Here is a 15,426-nt window from a genome sequence, read left to right as displayed (position 1 = left end):
GCAAGCCTACAGGTGCTGGGGGGGGCATCTCTGCAGAGCGCCCCACCACCACCACCAGGACGTGCCCGTCTGCCCCCTAAAGTCCCCCCCCCCGCGCGCGGCCGTTTCACCTCCACGACTCGTATTCCATGCACACAAACACCCGTCCATTGTATTCTACCAACCACGCGCTGCAGGTTAGTAACCCAAAGGCTCTCCGTCCAGCGAGAATCGCCGTGCGCCCCATCGAGTGAGAAGCGCGAAATCCACCTCCGGGATCGCGGCTTCTCTTTCACCTCCCCCCCCCCCGCCCCGCGCGCGCGTGCGAGTGAGGCGGAGGATGACATCACCCCGCAGGTTGGTTATAAAGGGCCGAGGGCCATCCCGGCGCTACAATCGGTTCTGGCCGTCGAAGGAGAGAGAGAGAGAGGTTGATCTGCAGACGCGACGCCCACGGACACAGCCTGCAGCCTGCGCGCCTCGCCGGCCGTCGATCCTCCGCCGCTGCGCTCGCCTTGCCGTCGAGGGGACTCCCGTCCCGCCGCCGCCGCCTCCCGAGTCTCCTTCCCGCGCTCTTCTGCTCCTTCTCCTTCTCCCCTTCTCTTCTCCCGACGCCCGGTCCAGGATGTACATCTCTCACGTCGTGGCTTGCGGACTCTTCCTCGCCCTGCTCGCCCTGGCGCTGGAGGCGAAGCCGGCTCCCCAGAACCTGCAGAAGGTAAGGCGGCGCGGGGAGATTCGACGGGAAAGGTCCCGGGCTGCCTCTCCGTCGGGGGCGATCCCTGGAAGCTTCGGGACTGGGAGGGAAAGGATAGACGGACGGGTAGATTCGGGATGAGGTGAGGAGAGGTGGCTGGAGAGGAACAGAAGCGAGGTCTGCCGGAGTCCTCACAGAAACCTTAATCCGGATTCAGTTGCCCCGCTTTCTGGGGTGGTTGGCTGAAAGAGTGGCTGTCGTCTCCTGCCTTAAAGCCGGTTGACGGGCAGAGCTGACGTCCGGATAACTTTCTGGAGTCAGCGGGCGCGATCTTGCCTGGGCTGTAGAAGCGGGATCCTTCTCGCCCGTGTACCCCTGCCTCTTGCATCCCCGACGGGGCGGACGGTCCAGCCCGGGGTGGCTTCTGCTGGGAGTGGGGCAGGAAGGGCTGAATGAGAGGGACGCCCCTCACTCAGTGGCGTAGCGTGGGGGGTGCAGGGGGGCCGGCGCACCGGGCGCAACATCTGGGGGTTAGGGGGCGCAAATCCATGGGTTAGGGGGCGCAAATTACTTGCCTTGCCCCGGGTGCTGACAACCCACGCTACGCCACTGCCCTCACTCTCTCCGCCGTCCTCCTTTCCGGCCGGGTAGGTGGCTCGGCGACTCCAGCTGCCGCCGGCTGCTCTCCATCGCCCGTGGTGCTGAGAGGGAGAGGGAGGGCGCCCAGGCAAGCGGCGGCGGGGCGGCTTCCGAGCTCCGTGCCCGCGGAGAGGAGCCTCTCCTTGGGGTGAGGCGCTAGGGAAATAGAGCGGAAGATTCGACCCCCCCCTAGAAGGAGAAGCAGACGGGGCGGGGAGCTGGGAGACCCACCGGGCGCCCGGGCGCGCCTTCGGAGGGGAAAGCGCTAAAGGAGGACCGAAGGTGGGTGTTCTTGTGGAGATCTGAGGGGTGATAGTAGAAATGGTGAGGGGGTCCTTGTCCCTGGCGGAGGAGAGAGAAAAGGAAGGGGGGAGCTTTCCTGGAGGAGACCCCCAGTTCTCTTCACCTGCCAAGCAGGCGCTGTGATTCCTGCATCGTTGAGGGTTAGACTGGATGACCCTCGGGGTCCCTTCCAACTCTGCGATTCCATGAACCATTCTCCCAAGTGAAACTCGAGATCTAGGCTACTTTGTATCGGGTCGGGGAGGTCCGATCTGGGGAGATCTGATCCCAAAGAAAAACCTCTTCCGACCGGCATTTCCTCCTCGCCCCTCCAGCCCCCCCCCACCCACTCCGCGTTGTCGTTTCTCTTCCTTCTCCCCGAATAAACTTGTGACCCGGACAGTCCTCTTGGCCTGAGGCTGAGGTGGCGAGGTGGGCTTGACAAATGGGCAGGACGGCCGGATGCCACCTGCCCAATTCGCCACCCCCGCCAGTCCTCCCAGTCCCCAGGACGGGGGATATTCCTCGAGGGGTCTCCCTGGGATGGCAGGAATCTCCTCCTGCTGGGGTGCGCAAGTGCGTCCTGATGGGAGCGCCGTTCTCACCCGCACCGACCCAGCCTCCTCCTCCTGCCATCGCTCTCCCCGCAGCCCGGGGCAATCCGAGGTTCCTCGAGGGGGCGGCCAGGCTGAGCCGAGTGGAGAAACCATCTGGGCTGTTATTTCCTGCTGCTGCAGTGGGGCTGCTCTGCCCCTCCTTCCCTCCACTTGCACCCCGCTCACCCCTCTATCTCGCTTCCTCCGCGCAGGGTCCGTCGGGCAGCTTGGCGGCGCTGGGGCGCGAACTGGCGGAGCTGCTGGAGGCGTCGTCGGGGCCCGCGGCGGGCGGTGCGCGGAGCGGCGGCGGAAAGCAGGGCTCCTCGTCGCAGCAGAAGGGCAAAGGCTCGTCGTCGTCGTCGAGGCTCATGCGGGATCTGCGCACCGACACCAAGCAGTCGCGGGCTACCTGGGGGCGGGGGGCGCACCCGGAGCACCACGCCGGCGGAGGAGGCGGCGGCGGAGGGTCGCGGCGCTTCAAAAACCCCTCCAAGAAGGGCTCCACCAAGAGCTGCTTCGGCCTCAAGCTGGACCGCATCGGCACCATTAGCGGCCTGGGCTGCTGAGCCGTCGAGGGCGGCCTGCGGGCGACACCTAGCGGCGGTGAGTAGACAGCGCGCGCTGCCGTCCATCCCAAACCGAGACGGCGCTCGTTTTAAGCTAGCGCAAAAGTGAGAGCGCTCTAACTTTCAGCGCCTCAAACCCCCTCCTTGTCTGTCTGTCTGTGTGTTTCACTTGTACCCCACCTTTCCCTCCCAGTAGCTCGAGGGGGCGCACGTGGTTCTCCCCTTCCTTCTTCACGTAGCAGCCCGTAGTTAATCTACAGAACTCCTTCCCACAGGAGGCAGTGATATCAGAGAAGAATTTAGAGGAGTGCTCCCAGCTCTGCCGCATTGGGCACCAGTGGCGTAGCGTGGGTTGTCAGCACCTGGGGCAAGGCAAGTAATTTGCGCCCCCTAACCCGTGCATTTGCGCCTCCTAACCCGTGGATTTGCGCCCCCTAACCCGTGGATTTGCCTAACCCCCCGATATTGCGCCCGGTGCGGCCGGCCCCCCCTGCACCCCCCACGCTACGCCACTGCTGGGCACGGAGCCTGGGAGCCAACTCCCTGGTGACATGGGGGTCTTCGCCCCTCCCCTAAAATATCTGAGTGGGCCAGGCTGCCCCAAAGTTGAAGGGGCATCGTCATTCAAAGGGTGCGCACGCACTGCGTCGTGTAATCAGTTCTGCGCAGCGGGGCTTCCCTGTCCTCCCCCCACCCCAATATTTTATTCAAGTTGGCACCCCTGGCATGGAACCTCAGGCATGGCAATGCGCAGGGCGCCGCTGAAATTTGAGAGGTCCGCCATTGGCAATGGCCACCAACTGGGGCAGACTCTTTGGTCATCTTTCCTAATACAGCACCCTGTGCGATGCCAACATTTGGCACCCCAAAATTGATCTTCCCAATTGGTCGCCCCCTTCACTCCATGCCCTGCACAGCAGAACTGCCCACACAGCCCTCAATCTGGTGCTGGCACCAACCTAAATGTGAGAGAGGGTTGGACAATTTCATGAGGAGAGGGCTATTGAGGGCTACTAGCCACAATGGTTATGCACTGCCTCCATGTTCAGAGGCAGATATGCTTCCGAATACCAGTTTCTGGAAACCACAGGAAGGGAGCGTTTCCCTTGTCCTTGAATCCAGACAAACTATTCTTTGAAAGCACTGCTGCCTGCAGCTGTGGAGGGAGAGCCTAGTCACCCTGGCTAGTCGCCCTCAACAGCCCTCTAGTGAGGTAGGAGAGCAGGAAATAATGCCCATCTATTTCACATCTGGCAACCAATGCACTGCTTTGGTTTCAGACAGCACATGGGTAGACGAGTCCAAAAAGCCTGGGACACAAATTTTCATGGCCATCTAGCAGCTATGGTGGTTCGTTGACCGAGAGTAATATATTGAAAGTTAATTCTGGAAAAAAATTCCTTCCAGTAGCATCTTAGAGACCAACTAAGTTTGTTATTGGTATGAGCTTTCATGTGCATGCACAGATACACAGAACTGTGCATGCACACGAAAGTTCATACCTGAAGAATATGTGTATCTGAAGAAGTGTGCATGCACACGAAAGCTCATACCAATAACAAACTTAGTTGGTCTCTAAGGTGCTACTGGAAGGATTTTTAGTTTGTTTGTTTCGACTATGGCAGACCAACATGGCTACCTACCTATTACTAATTGTGGAAGTGTTTACTTGATTCTGACCAAACTAAGTCTCCTTGGTTGCCAGATGTGATCCCCACCCCCACCCCCAGCTCTCCTACCCCACCCGTCTCTCGCATGAATTTGCCATAAATCTAACACTGATGTGGCGCTTTTGAGTTCTCAAAGCGCTTTTCATGTCCGGATAATATTGAAAACCAGCCTTTAAGTTAGGCTAGGGTTCTTGTTCCCACCTTGGAGGCAGGAATGATGCCAAAATATAGACACTTAGCTAAGGCCATATAGCGGGTTCTTGGTAAATGTGAGATTTGAACAGGGGACTATTTTTCTTTTTAAAAAGGCTTACACAATGTAGCCCCCAACACTATTTCCACAAGACTGGTGCACTGTCCCCAAATCCACTCCTCTGACGTGAGTGTGTATAATAATTTGGGGCACTGAAGGAGAACATTTGTGCAAATTATTCCTTAAAGGCAAGTGCATAAATTATCTGCAGGGGTCCGAGAGGCAGACCACAAAATAACTAAATATTTTGCTCGGAGGTCAAAACAGTGAGGTTTTGGGGTGTGGAGCAGTCAGAAATGCCTCAGATCCAAAACTGGCCAGCCCCCTACATGTGTGGAGCAGGGCGCTGTTTTTCCTGAAGACAGCCCTCAGATTTGGCTCACACCTGCTTCCTCTCAAATTAGGCACTGCGAATAATTATAGTTATTCCTATAGTTAGGCCTTCAAACAATCCAAAGGGTATTTTTTGGGGAGGGCTCCTTATGTATTTATACACCCCCCGTGCTGCCTTGCAGAGAGCCTCCTGCCTGCCGCCGGCATAGCAAAGATGGCTAAGGCACCTGCTGAGAGCCGAAAACTAAAATAGGAGGCTGGGGAGTCCCGGTTCCAGACAGCGTATGGGTCAGTGTCAGGGTTGTCATACACAGTGGTGGCTGGTGTCCATTGCGACTGGTAGGGCAGAAGGAAGGGAGGCTGCCAGTAGGTGGCGGCAGAGCCAACTCAGTCTGGTTGTAAGAAGGAAGAGGGGCAGGTAAGGGCTGTCTGAGGGCGGGGCCCCACTTTCCCCAATGTACCAGCCTCCCCATGCCATACAGCCCCTTCCCCAGTGAAGATCCAGCTGGGCAGAGGTTTGGAAAGGTGTCTGATGTGTGCCCACAGCTTCCCTCCGATCCAGCTGCCCATTTAAATTAATCATAGAGTTGGAAGGAACCACGGGGGTCGTCTGGTCCAACCCCCTGAAAGGATTAGAGAACTGGCCCAAAACAAACAAGATGAACTTTAACAGGGAGAAATGTAAAGCATTGCACTTGGGCAAAAAAAAAATGAGAGGCACAAATACAAGATGGGTGACACCTGGCTTGAGAGCAGTACATGTGAAAAGGATCTAGGAGTCTTGGTTGACCACAAACTTGACATGAGCCAACCGTGTGACGCGGCAGCTAAAAAAGCCAATGCAATTCTGGGTTGCATCAATAGGAGTATAGCATCTAGATCAAGGGAAGTAATAGTGCCACTGTATTCTGCTCTGGTCAGACCTCACCTGGAGTACTGTGTCCAGTTCTGGGCACCACAGTTCAAGAAGGACACTGACAAACTGGAACGTGTCCAGAGGAGGGCAACCAAAATGGTCAAAGGCCTGGAAACGATGCCTTATGAGGAACGGCTAAGGGAGCTGGGCATGTTTAGCCTGGAGAAGAGGAGGTTAAGGGGTGATATGATAGCCATGTTCAAATATATAAAAGGATGTCACATAGAGGAGGGAGAAAGGTTGTTTTCTGCTGCTCCAGAGAAGCGGACACGGAGCAATGGATCCAAACTACAAGAAAGAAGATTCCACCTAAACATTAGGAAGAACTTCCTGACAGTAAGAGCTGTTTGACAGTGGAATTTGCTGCCAAGGAGTGTGGTGGAGTCTCCTACTTTGGAGGTCTTTAAGCAGAGGCTTGACAACCATATGTCAGGAGTGCTCTGATGGTGTTTCCTGCTTGGCAGGGGGTTGGACTTGATGGCCCTTGTGGTCTATTCCAACTCTATGATTCTATGAATCTTTTGCCCAGCATGGGGCTCAAACCCACAACCCTGAGATTAAGCAACTCATGCCCAACCAACTGAGCTAAACTCCGTGTAGAAACTGCTTGCCCTCTCACCCTCTTTTAAAGTTACCAGGGTCGGTGGCTTCCAGTGGCAGGGAGTTCCATTGTTTAACTACACACTCAGAACATTTGTTTGCACCGAGGATGCTAGAATTCCCTCTGAACTTCCTGCACTGGCTATTTGTGTGGCCTTGGGAATGCTGTTCACGGGGCACAGGAAGCGAAGTTTTAGCAGAGCTGTTTTAAACCGGGGTGTTCACTGTTAGCGGACGGAGCTCTGAAGCCTTGAAGCCATGTGAGGTGGTGGTCTCTGAAGGGGGGGGGGAACCAACTGTAGCGGAGGGGCCCACTACAATTCACTGCAAAGTTTAGTGCAGATCCCCTTTGAAATGAGCTGGTGCTGATCTGCAGGAGAGACTAGCAGGTTGTGGGGCACATGTCCAAGTGTCTCTTGAGGTTGCCAGCTGGCCAAAGGAACGTGCCAGGTTTGGGCAGACGCTCTGCCTGAAACGCTTGCAGCATCCAATCCCTGTGAATGGTAGGGTTGCAGAAGGTGAGGGCAGTAGCAGCAGTGGTATCTATGGTGCAGAAAATGAGGGGAATCCATGGCCACAGTCACCACGTCTGAGAGTGGGGCTGGCGAGGCCAGGGAGCTGGCTAGTGGGGAATCACAGAATTACAGCGTTGAAAGGGATTTAAGGGACGCGGGTGGCGCTGTGGGTTAAACCACTGAGCCTAGGACTTGCCCATCAGAAGGCTGGCGGTTCGAATCCCCACAACGGAATGAGCTCCCGTTGCTCTGTCCCTGCTCCTGCCAATCTAGCAGTTCGAAAGCACGTCAAAGTACAAGTAGATAAATAGGTACCACTCTGGTAGGGAGGTAAACGGTGTTTCCGTGCGCTGCTCTGGTTCTCCAGGCTTAGTCATGCTGGCCACATGACCCAGAAGCTGTACACCAGCTCCCTCAGCCAATAAAGCGAGATGAGTGCCGCAACCCCAGAGTCGGCCATGACTAGACCTAATGGTCAGGGGTCCTTTTACCTTTAAGGGATGCAGAGGATCATCTATCCCAACAGGCAAGTGGCCCAGAGAGGCAGCCAAACAGCCCCACTTGGCTGAAAGGGTGCCACAGGCCTTGCTCTGGAGGAGCTGCTTGACCAGCCAGACCCGCTGCCTGGTCAAAGCTCCCTGTCTTTCCTCCTCTAGTTGGCAGCCTTGGTGGGGCAGTGGAGGGACAGTGTGAGGAAAGTAGTGCTTATCCTGCACAGATTCTGGTTTCAGCAGCCTGCTAGAATGCTTGGCAGGACCTCAGCAACTTCAACACAAGGGTTAAAGGCCACAGGGATGCCCACCACAAACGGAGGGGTCATAGCCCAAGCCAGACGTTTCCTCTGGCACAGGGACTGCACAGCTGGGACTACGGGCATCCCAGCCAGCTCCTGGAGCAACTGGTTTGATAACTGGGTTATGTAGTAATGGACAGGAGGAGCTCCCCTGCCCATCAGCGCTGCCTCCTGGCTCATTCAAAGGCCATTGACACCTTTGGGATAACTGGTTTTCCAGCAGTGGGGTTTTCTCCTCTTGTTACCCCAGGGGGCCTGTGGACCCAACCATCAGTGCCCAGTGCCAAAGGCGTCTCCTCGGGGAAAGCCCAGGTTCCTGGGGGAACCCACCGGGGATGGATCATGGGGAGTGGCTCCACCTCCTCTTCAGAGCTGCAGAGGATTCTGAGCATAAATGGTGAGGCATCCATGCAATGGGATCCGTTGTGTACAGAGTGATCAAGCCACAACTGCTGTGCAGCCAAGAACCCCTCTGTCTGTGCTGCTGGTCCGGGAGAAGGGCTGTTCAGCTAGGGCTGTTCGCACGACCCCTTTGAACCCAGGGCCGGGGGCAAATTCCCCTGCTCCTGCAGAGCACCGGCTGCAAACAACACCACATTGATGGTTTCCCCAGAGCTGCCCCTCTCTCCGCCAGGAGCTCAGCCTCCCTCCTCCAGCCCTCTTGCGCAGATATGCATTCCCAGGCGTCGGCAGCAGGTTTACTAGGAAACCGTGAAAAGCGCCCAGGCCAGGGGCTCATTATGAGGGTTCAGATGGATGGGCTAGTGGCTCTCTCTTGCTCATTTCGAGAAGACAAGCGCAGCTGAGGTTGCAGATCGCCCCATGCTGTTTCGGCTGCTCCACGTCTCTCCCCTTGCTGTGTTTTTCTTATGTAGAGACAGACACATTGAGGGGGGCGCCAGTGCATTGCCAGAGGACACAGAGCTTCAGGATGTGTGCCTATGCTGATTTATATGCTTAGAAACAGTTGGCCTAGTTGCTACAAGAGCCAGTGTCGTCTAGTGGTTAGAGCAGGGGTCAGCAAACTTACCGCACCTTGAGCGCCGATCATGTGGTGGGTGGGGGAGTGTGTGCCCATACGTGCACACACGCTATTTCTGGTGCACTTCCGGGTCAGAGGAGCACCAGAAATAGCTTATGCGCATGTGCCTCCTCTGACCTGGGTGTGCACCGGAAATAACGCTTGTGCATGTGCAAATAACGCTTGCGCATGCGCAAATAACACTTGTGCATGCGCACAAGCTATTTCTGGTGTTCAGTGGGCAGTCGCGTAGCGCAGTGCTGGTAAGAGCGGGCGGCGGCAGCGGGCGGCGGGGGTCACTGCTGGCTGGATAAACAAGTCCCTCGGGCCTTATCCGGCCCGCAGCCCTTAGTTTGGGGACCCCTGGGTTAGAGCAAAAGAGGCAGTGCCACATAGTGGTTAGAATGTCGGGCCGAGACCTGGGAGAGACTGGGGTTCAAACCCCCACTTGGCCACAAAGCTCACCCGGTGACCTTGGGTGCCAGTCTCATTCTCTCAGCCTGTCCTATGCCACAGGGTTGTTGTGGGGAGAAAATATGGGAGAAGGTGGGGAGAGCCATGCACACCACTTTGAGCACTTGGGCAAAAGGCTGTGATATACATGTAACAGACAGACAGATAGATGTACTTCTCAGCATACTTGGGAAGACTGACAGATCTTCCAGCTCACCCTGTAGCTTCTCCAGCTAGCGACTTGCCCCTGCTCTCCCTTCGCAGGCTTCTTTGAATTTAACCTGGGCTTGGACTGGCCAGCCCTTCCCCAGAGAGGAAGCTTCCAAAAAGAGCAGCAAGTAGCTGGGCTGCTTCCTTGGCTCCAAGGCAGATGATTAATCAACTTAAAGGAACATCTCTTGCGGGGCAATCCTATGGCAAGATCTGCTGGGTTAAGCAGTTTAAGATGCACTGGATATCTGACTGAGCCAAAGATAAACCTGCATAATTTGCTCATTGCTGCTCAGCAGGGGCTCAGGCTGAGGCTGGTGTTAAGTCCCCCAAAAGTGGGATGGGACTAGTGAGGGGGGGGGAACTTAAACTGGATCCTAAACCTGCCCACTTAGCCCCACAACTTGGCAACCCAACAAAGAACCCTCCGTTTAGATGGTCAAACGTCTTTGCTATGTCTTTTCTTTGCTAATTGTCTCAACTACTGCGACAGATATGAGTTGGTGTAATTATTGCTAATTATTCTGCTTTTATATGCAGCTGTGGGCATGGGCATGCACAGGACCGTTTGTTCAATTTCTAGCCCCTAAGCATGTGAGACACCGCCTTGGTAATGGCAGGTTTAAAATCTTTAGCTTGAGGGGACTTTCTTTCATTCTTATCCTCCTAATATTGTTATGTCGTGGTCTTGTACTGCTTTGATGAATGATCTATTGGGCTGGTTCCAATGTTCTCTGCCCGCTAGAATTATAATACTGCGCTTCAAAGGAGTCCCAACACAACAGTTGCACTAGCGGAAACTCCTTGCGCAACAGGTTAACACAATCTATTGTGCAGCAACGTCGCCAGCAGCCTGCTGAATGCACTCTCTTGCACTGCGATGTTCTGCTGGTGATAAACATTTCCCCGGTAGAGAAAGCACACCGCTAGACAGAGTTAACTTAGCGCTACCTTTTATACAAGCTCTTGTATTATCCTGCAACCTTTTCTTGATTAATACGCTGTGTCCCGTTTACAGTTACATACAGATACAAAACTAGATACCATATCTTCCTGTATACAGAGAAATGTAAGGCTGTCGTCACGCAGCGCCCACTGTGTAGTGCTGCATCAGAAAGCTGGATTTGCTTTCAGTCAGGGTGGGGGAAGGAAGCCAAAGAGGAGGCAGGTGGGTTCCATTCCCATTCTAAGAGAACAAGGTAGAAGTTCGTGGTGAGCTCCAGCACCTCTTTTTCTAGGAAAATAGCACTGTCTATATATATGTATAACTATATAACTTCTTAACCTATCTACCTAGAGATGACCTGGGAAGTTCCTAACCCATCACCTCTTTTCTCATTCCAGGTCTTTGAACTGACGAGGGTTATTCTACATTCCATCACCCCATCCCAAGGACATATCTTGGCCATCTCCTCACCGTCATGAAGGGTCAATGTTGATGGCACCCGAAAAAGGCTTGGCTGGGCTTATCCTATTGGTACGAGGACTCGTAGCAGAACCAGCAATTTTTTTTGGGGGGGGGGTTAGTGGTGAGGGTGGGGTGTCCGGGGTGGGTTTGTTTTTGAAATCCAAAAGCTCTTTTCCTATCATACCCAATATATACACACACACATATATGTATCCTACACACCGACAACCCACCCACGACAAAGGACCGCTCCACGCCCAGAGACTGAGGAAGCTGTTTGTACATTCATGTCACGCATAAATGTATTTATGTTGTAAAGCTATTTATATATTGTTTATAAAGAGATATTTATAAAAAATTTTATTTATGTAACTAAATGAAAAGGAGTCTAGCATTGTAACTTCTTTTCCCCGTCCTAAATAGTTGGAAAATGTTGAAGAGAAAAAAAAAACACCATTCCATGTACCATTTGTAACCTGTCTTTCTTTTTACTCCTCGAAGAGTTGTTGGTTTCGGAAAAAGACCTCCGCTGCTGTAAATATATTAGAATTGGTAGCTGGTAACTAAGTAAGATCTCCAGTTTTCTCAGAAGTGGTGTTGATGGGAAGGGCTTTCGGTCTTGGATGATTTGGGGTACTCATTTTGCTTTGGGTCTCGTCCCCATCTACAATGCAGAACATAAATGGCCCTCCAGATTGTGGTTGTGGTTGTACTCCGGTTCCCATCATGCTGGCTGGGACTGACGTGAGTTGCAGTCCAACAGCAGTGAGAGAGTCACATGTCCGAATTGCCAGCTGCAGTGGGAGATGCCAGGGGTACGATCTGGGACCTCCTGTGTCCATCAATAAACAATATTTGAGCTGAAAATTGCCCAAGGAGTGCCGCTGCCCATAATGCTATCTGCTAGGACAGGGGTAGTCAACCTTTTTATACCTACTGCCCACTAATGCATCTTTCTTGATGGTAACATTTCCTTACTGCCCACCAGATGCTGTGGAACCCCCTGCCGCCTACCCAGAATCCTGGAACATCCACTAGTGGGCAGTAGGGGCTAGGTTGACAACCCCTCTGCTAGGAGGTTATTGCAGCACTTCAAAATCCTGCGCCACATGTTTTGTGGTGGGACAAAAAGAAAGGAGTTGGGCAGTTTTCAGGCTTGTCCAATCTGTTTTGGGTTTCTTTACCAGAACTCCTGGATCTCCTGACCAGGGTGCTAAGCCAGTCAGAATTGGTTTTAATTGCACTCACAGTCCTGCCATGAACAAAATTTCCACCCTGCTTTGCTCCCCCCCCCCCATTTCACCAGTTGGGGGGGAGAGCCAATTTGTGGGTTTTGATGTTCTTAATACAATTCAGTCCGAAACTCTCGCCAGTCTCTTGCAAATCACTCAGAGATCTGATGGGAGAATAACCTGTCAAAGTGAGCCAAGGGGTTGGGAGAGCTGATCATTTGTCTTCTGGCTGTAAAACCTGCAGGAGGTCCTGACTTGCCTTCTGCCTACCCCTAGCACATGGCAGAACTACAGTCTCCCATTGTCCAACTTCTTCCGTTCAGCTCTGCCTGGGCAGATGAGGTGGTCAAGAGGGTTCTTCCTTCTCCTCTGTATGAGATCTGTGGTGTTGTGAAGACAGGAGAGGGCCTTTTCGGTGGTGGCTCCCTGTATGTGGAACTCCCTCCCTCCACTGAGGCACTTCTGGCACTACCTCTTCATAACTTTAAGCGGATGTTAAGACACATCTTTTTTTCAGCAGGCATTGGGAGAGACCCAGTTGCTGCTGTTAGCAATTTGTTAAGTGTTTTCAATGGAGCCTTTAAAATCTTTTTGCCTGTTGCAAACTGCCCTGTGACTTGAGCAAAGGTGGCATATAAATTATCTAAATAAAACTTGGGTGGCTAGATGAACAGAGAGGACAAGGGCTCCTGCACCTTTAATAGTTGCATAAAAGAGGGAATTTCTGCAAGCCTTGCTTGCAGGAAAATTAAAAGGTGCATAAGCTCTCTCTTGCTTTGCCTGAGCTGCCAGACACTTTCCATCTGCTGGAATAATCTCACCTGGTTTTCAGCACTGGCCTCTGCAACAGGTGATCCAGCTCTGCCCATGTGATCCGGCTGGGCTGAGGAGGAGGGCAGAAGACAAGTTGCGAGGCGGTGCTGGCATGTCCCTCTGTGAAAGCCGAGAAGGGGCAACCAGAGGGTGCCTGGCGCCTTAGCACAGCTGGGCTCTGTCGCAAGGCGCCAATGAGACCACTGGCAGCAGTGCAGCAGAGCAGGCAGCCAGTTAACGGCAGTCGGCCGGCTGCAGCTCAGAGACCTCGATCCTGCCTTCACCCGGATTTCTGACGCCGTGCCTGGCTGCCTGCACAGGATGATGCGCAGCAGGCACCTACCAGGGACCAAATTGCAGCCCGCTCATCTCACACAGATCCAGACACCCTGGTCTACTAGAGGGTGCAGTGTGGCTTACAGAGATTGGGAGCCTGTGGCTCTCCAGATGAATGTGGGACTCCAATTCCCATCAGCCCCAGCCAGCATGACCGGCTGCCAGGGATGATGGGAGCTGTAGTGCAGCCCACCCCTGGAGGACCATAGCTTTCGTGACCCGGTTTTAAGGGGTGTGCAAAAGGCAGGTGTTCAACAGGTATGGGTTTCCCTCTCGCACACCAGAAGGCTCAGTGGCAAGGGAGGCTCCACCTGTGGAACAACAAATGTCAACTTTGCCTTTGGACAGGAGGCTGGTTCCTCTGTTTCCTCCGTCTGGACAAGCAAGAGACATTGGCATGGCTCAAGGCACCTTCTAACCAGGCAAAAATACCGGGTGGGGTGACTGCAGGTCAGGGAGAGGTGTGGCCTAGACAGCTCAGAGGACCAGGTGGAGATTTGGAGGGCCTTTTTTGCTTCCTGGTCATGAGGCACAAGGATGGGGAACTGGTGTCCCTTCAAATCTTGTTGCACTCCCAACTCTAATTGACTCCAGCATCTTCTGGGGGCCACAAGCTCCCCACCCCCGCCATAGTATGGGTGGGATGGGATCAAAGCTGAACCAGGTATTTCATATTTAAAAAGGTAAATGGACCCCTGACTGTTAGGTCCAGTTGCGGACGACTCTGGGGTTGCGGCGCTCATCTCGCTTTGCTGGCCGAAGGAGCCGGCGTACAGCTTCCGGGTCATGACAAAGGCACTTCTGGCGAAACCAGAGCAGCGCACGGAAACACCATTTGCCTTCCCGCCGGAGTGGTACCTATTTATCTACTTGCACTTTGACGTGCTTTCGAACTGCTAGGTGGGCAGGAGCAGGGACCGAACAACGGGAGCTCACCCCGTGGCGGGGATTCGAACCGCCGACCTTCTGATTGGCAAATCCTAGGCTCTGTGGTTTAGACCACAGTGCCACCTGCGCCCCACATTTCATATTTAGGAGGGAGTATTTATTGGATTATGGCACCATTCTTTCCTTAGTGGCTAAGGCAGGCAGGAAAGACTGTATAGAAGCAGTGTGCTGGAAGGGACCCCAGGGATGATCCAGTCCATTCCCCTGCAATGCAGGAATACGCAGCTGTCCCTGACGGGGATCGAATCTACAAGCTTGGAGTTACCAGCGCCACGCTCTAACCAACCAAGCTCTCGGGTTTTCTTCGCTGCTGATGGGCTCAGGTACCGAAGGAAAGAGGCCGCTTGCACGTGCCTTTCGACGTCACGTGGAAAACGCGACCTCTCCTTTCCTACCCCGCTGGCAATTTAGCTAGCCAACTCCCCATGAGGCACTGGGATCAGGTGGTTTCACAGCAGGGTATGCTGTTGGCATCGAGAGAGGCCAACACCACACGCAACGCGTCGGTGGTGGAGCTCATTATCGTCTGTGGAGCCCAGATTTCTACCCAAGGCACTTAGCACATCATCCCTGCCGTCTCCACTGTCGAAATCCCCTGCTCCAGCTCCGGAAGCCTGAGGCTCACAGATCTCAAAGCCCACCTGGACCCATTTCTCTGTATTGCCTTAGAGAGCTTGAAGGTGGTTCTTTCATGAGCACAGCCAGCCAGTGTTCTGCCTCCCCATAGGATGTGCAGCAGGTGGGATGTCATTTTTAGCAATAAATTAATTTTTGAAAACGTGCGATTGTATGCAAACTGCACCGCCGTGAACCCCGTGTGTTTCATGGGAGGTGCTCCCGCCCCCCTGCTTGCTGCTACTGCCCCCCACGGGGCCCTGCTGCTCTCTGGTGGTGGTCTGCATGACCACAACCGCCCCAGCCTGCCCTGGCCCTAAATATACTGCAACTGCAGTTTGACCTCGTTTGGATCCCAGAAGGATGGTGTGGCTGCCTCACACGAGCTTGGAGCTCTGTATCCGACTCTGCTCGTTGGGAATTCTCAGAGTCGCTCCAACCCCTTGATCACCTGCTCTTTTCTGAACCTTTTCCAACTCTAAGATGTCCTTTTTTGAGGGGAGGCGACCAGAAGTATACACATGTGGTTGTGCCATAGATTTGTATTGTTT

At 54.0% G+C, this 15,426-nt stretch overlaps 1 protein-coding gene across 1 annotated transcript; it reads left to right on the top strand.

The window, feature by feature from the left end:
- The first annotated feature begins 381 nt into the window (after positions 1–381).
- On the top strand, positions 382–11,494 carry NPPC (natriuretic peptide C). Its single transcript, XM_082224691.1, has 3 exons — positions 382–697; positions 2,406–2,796; positions 10,868–11,494. Exons 1-2 carry the CDS (start codon positions 605–607, stop codon positions 2,757–2,759), a joined length of 447 nt encoding a protein of 148 aa, XP_082080817.1. The 5' UTR covers positions 382–604; the 3' UTR covers positions 2,760–2,796; positions 10,868–11,494.
- Positions 11,495–15,426: the final 3,932 nt, after the last annotated feature.

The sequence above is a fragment of the Podarcis vaucheri genome, assembly GCF_965113315.1.
Source record: "Podarcis vaucheri genome assembly, chromosome: 5".
Taxonomy (NCBI): domain Eukaryota; kingdom Metazoa; phylum Chordata; class Lepidosauria; order Squamata; family Lacertidae; genus Podarcis; species Podarcis vaucheri.
This window is presented reverse-complemented; position numbering and strand designations above follow the sequence as displayed.